Here is a 3,772-nt window from a genome sequence, read left to right on the forward strand (position 1 = left end):
AATTCCGTATTGTACTCATTATCTCCGTACTCCGATTTGATTCCGTATTGTACTCATTATCTTTCCGTACTCCGATCAAAATCCGTATTGTATTCATTAATTTCCGTACTCGTTGAAATCCGTATTGTAATCATTATTTTCCGTATTCCGAGTTGATTCCGACTAATCATATCCTGTTTTTTCCTCTGTATTTAACCACAGGGCGGACTCGTTGTAATATTAATCCTTTTCCTTTCCTTTATATTTTTACTCTAGGGCGGACCCATTGTAATCACCACGAGATCCCTTGTATTAGTTCCTGAATAAACCTCGTTCATATCAATTTTCACCTCTAAATACCTGTCCGACTTATTTCCGATCCTCCCAAGCGATTGACTCTACTGAGTAATTAAGATCTTGTCCTCCTTTCCTCCCGACGGCCCTGGAGCTGAGCATATTCAGCAAATAGGAGGAACGGAGGATCCCTTTTTTCCGATACACAGCACGTCAAAACACCGACCGAAAGAACGCTAGCTCTTCCGACCGATTAGTCAGAACCGCGCGTCTGATTAAGTTCCGCGAAGCATAAACGGATTTCGGAATCCCGTCCGAAATCCGGAGACCAGAACCGGGGAGAGCAAGGCGGGCTATCGTTACATGGCGCCCGAACAGGGACCTGCTGTGTAAGAATTGTATAAAGTTTTTATAGATAGATCGCTTGGAGGGAGGATAAGTCTGTTACAGCTAGGTAGAATCCGAAACTCCGCGTGGAAATACCGTTTAGGAACCGTGAATAGAGTCTTCCCCCGATAAGCAGAATGGTGACCGCTACGCGAGTATCATGGGTATATGCCCTATCGAAGGATCGAGTGCAGCTCGAACTAATCGAGAAAGAAGTGGATTCCGAAGGACATCTGGCCACCCTACGACAGAGATTGGTGGCTTACATTCGATCGCACCCGGAGGAATACCAAGACAAACCAGAGGATGACCCTGGTTATAATGAGGAGATAGACCGAACCCGTGACATGGAAAGAATGCAAACCGAGCTGAACCAACTCCGGCAAGCTCAACAAATACAAGTCGAGTTGGACCAACTCAGACGTATCCGACATTCCACCCCGGCGAATGACGATACCAGACCAAACGAGACAAAGATCCTTGAACAAATGCGGAAGTGGAACTGTCATTTTGACGGGCGGGACCTATATACCTTCCTGGAAAGGATAGAAGAGTTGCAACGTGCTTACGCACTAACAGACGAGCAATTATTGAAAGGGTTTCCGGAGTTGCTCCGTGGCGAAGCACAGTTATGGTTCAGAAACTTCCAGACGACCTATCCCACCCTCAAGGAATTAATAGCCGGCCTGAGGAGTTTTTATTTGGCGCCGGGCGAGTTACGAAATCTAGATCGCCAAATAAACGATAGAAAGCAAGGCGGTACCGAGAAAATCCGTCCGTTCACCACCGCCATAATGACTCTTATTCGCCGCCGAGGGGATTACACTCCGGACCAACAACTCGACGTCATCTATTATAACACGCGAGCGGAATACAGGATGTATATTCCCAGGTCAACCGTACAGAACGTGACCGAGTTGATTCAAAAAATTGAAGAATTGGAAGAGACCAAACGGCAGCTGGAGAGCGAGAAGCCCCGAAGTAAGCCAGAAATCAGGAAGTCTGTACCACAGCCGCGAACATCATTAGCCACGGCGTACGACCGAAATACTTGCTGTTGGAGGTGTAAACAAAGAGGCCACAGTCGCTTCCGATGCCAGAACCCCGTTAAAAAGTTCTGCTCCTACTGTGGCACCGATGGCAGACTGACGAAGGAGTGCCAGTGTCAGAAGGCGGGAAACGCAAAGGGGGCCGGCGATTTAGCAAGTCAGGACCGGCCCACACAAAACTAATAACGATCGGGGAAAACCGACCATTCTTAACTGTGAAGATCGGGAAAAGTAAATGCACCGCGCTCATTGATACGGGGTCCGTGAATTCATACTGCAGCGAAGAGACGGCCGAGATCTGTCGCCAAGCCGGATGGCGCCAGCAAAAGGATCACCGCGTCGCAGTCCTGGCCGACGGGACCGAAACCGCCCTGAAGACCAGATTGACAGGGGGTTGTAGCACCATGGGCATTTCCACGGAGCAGACGCTCCTATTAATGAAGAACTTAAGCCACGATATCCTGCTGGGCATGGATGCCCTAAACAAACTCGGGATTAAGATCTGCCTCACTGGAGAAGGGATCCATAACGTAGGGGACAGGACGGGCGTCAGTTTCGTGGAGAATCCAGGCGGGCTCACGCATTTAAGAAGGGCCGAGAAAACCAGACTCGATGCCTTCCTGAAAGCCGAGATGGAGAGATTCGGGGACATCCAGGGAAGCACTCCCCTCATCCAACACGAAATCAAGTTGGAAGATCCATCGCCTATCAAACAGCGATATAGACCGAGGAACCCGGCGATGCAGAAGATTATCGAGGAAGAGGTAGAGAAGATGCTGGAAGAAGGAGTGATAAGATCTTCAACCAGTCCCTGGAGCTCTCCTATTGTCGTCGTTCAGAAAAAAGACGGCAGACCGCGTCTATGTATAGACTATAGGAAATTGAATAAAGTCACCCGGAAGGATGCTTACCCATTGCCGCAAATCAACGCGACATTGGATAAGCTACGAGGGGCTAGATACTTGTCGACAATCGACTTAAAGAATGGGTATTGGCAAGTACCCCTGACACCAGAAAGTAAACCTTTGACCGCCTTTACCGTCGCGGGGAAAGGTTTATTTGAGTTTAACGTAATGCCTTTTGGCTTACATTCCGCACCTGCTACATTCCAGCGGTTATTGGACCAGGTGATTACGCCGGAACTGCTCCCAAACGCCTTCGCCTATTTAGATGACATCGTCATAATGTCGAAGACGTTCGACGAGCACCTCGAAACGCTGAAAACTGTCTTTGAGCGACTAAGGAACGCCAAGCTCAAACCGAACCCGGAAAAGTGCCAGTTCGCCCGATCGAAATTAAAATACCTCGGACACGTTGTTGATCATAACGGCTTGCATGCCGATCCGGACAAGACCGCCGCCGTATTAAATCTCACGCCGCCCAGGAACGTTAAGGAGATCCAGCGCTTCATGGGATTAATATCCTGGTACCGACGTTTCCTGAAGGACGTGTCCAGTGTCGCCGCCCCGTTACACCGCCTCCTGCGCAAAAAAGCAAAGTGGGAATGGTCCGAAACGCAACAAGCCGCATTTGACGAAGTGAAGAAGTTACTGACGAATGCTCCAATATTATCCTGTCCAGATTGGAGCCAGACATTCGTCCTCCAGACCGATGCCAGCCAGGAAGGGCTAGGCGCCGCACTTACCCAACAGATACGCGGATCCGAAAGAGTGATCGGATATGCCAGCCGGACACTCACCAGTGCCGAGAAGAATTACTCGGCAACCGAACTAGAATGCCTTGCAATCAAGTGGGGCATCTGGAAATTCCGCGACTATCTGGAGGGGTATCACTTCGTCGTCCTGACGGACCACCACTCGTTAAAATGGTTAAACACCATAGAAAGTCCTACGGGACGACTGGCTCGTTGGACACTCGAATTAGGGCAGTACGACTTCGAGATTCAGTACCGAAGAGGCTCCGATAACCTGCTCGCCGACACGCTATCCAGACAGCCGCTCGAAATCTGTGCAACGGGAGTACCGATGTCCGACTAGTACAGCCGAAAGTACCAAGAGGTACAAGAGCACCCGGAATTAAATCCAGACTACCGTATTGGAGTC

General features: G+C 49.6%; 1 protein-coding gene across 1 annotated transcript in view; it reads right to left on the bottom strand.

Annotated features, from left to right (window-relative positions):
• Positions 1 to 3,702: 3,702 nt before the first annotated feature.
• Positions 3,703 to 3,772, bottom strand: part of LOC105556830 — a 4,720-nt gene continuing 4,650 nt past the window's right edge. The window contains exon 6 of the mRNA XM_012003943.1: positions 3,703 to 3,756. Within this exon, the coding sequence (XP_011859333.1) occupies positions 3,703 to 3,756 (54 nt within the window). The remainder of the gene's footprint in view (positions 3,757 to 3,772) is intronic.

The sequence above is a fragment of the Vollenhovia emeryi genome, unplaced genomic scaffold (assembly GCF_000949405.1).
Source record: "Vollenhovia emeryi isolate VEMERY1.0 unplaced genomic scaffold, V.emery_V1.0 DF939755.1, whole genome shotgun sequence".
Classification (NCBI taxonomy): domain Eukaryota; kingdom Metazoa; phylum Arthropoda; class Insecta; order Hymenoptera; family Formicidae; genus Vollenhovia; species Vollenhovia emeryi.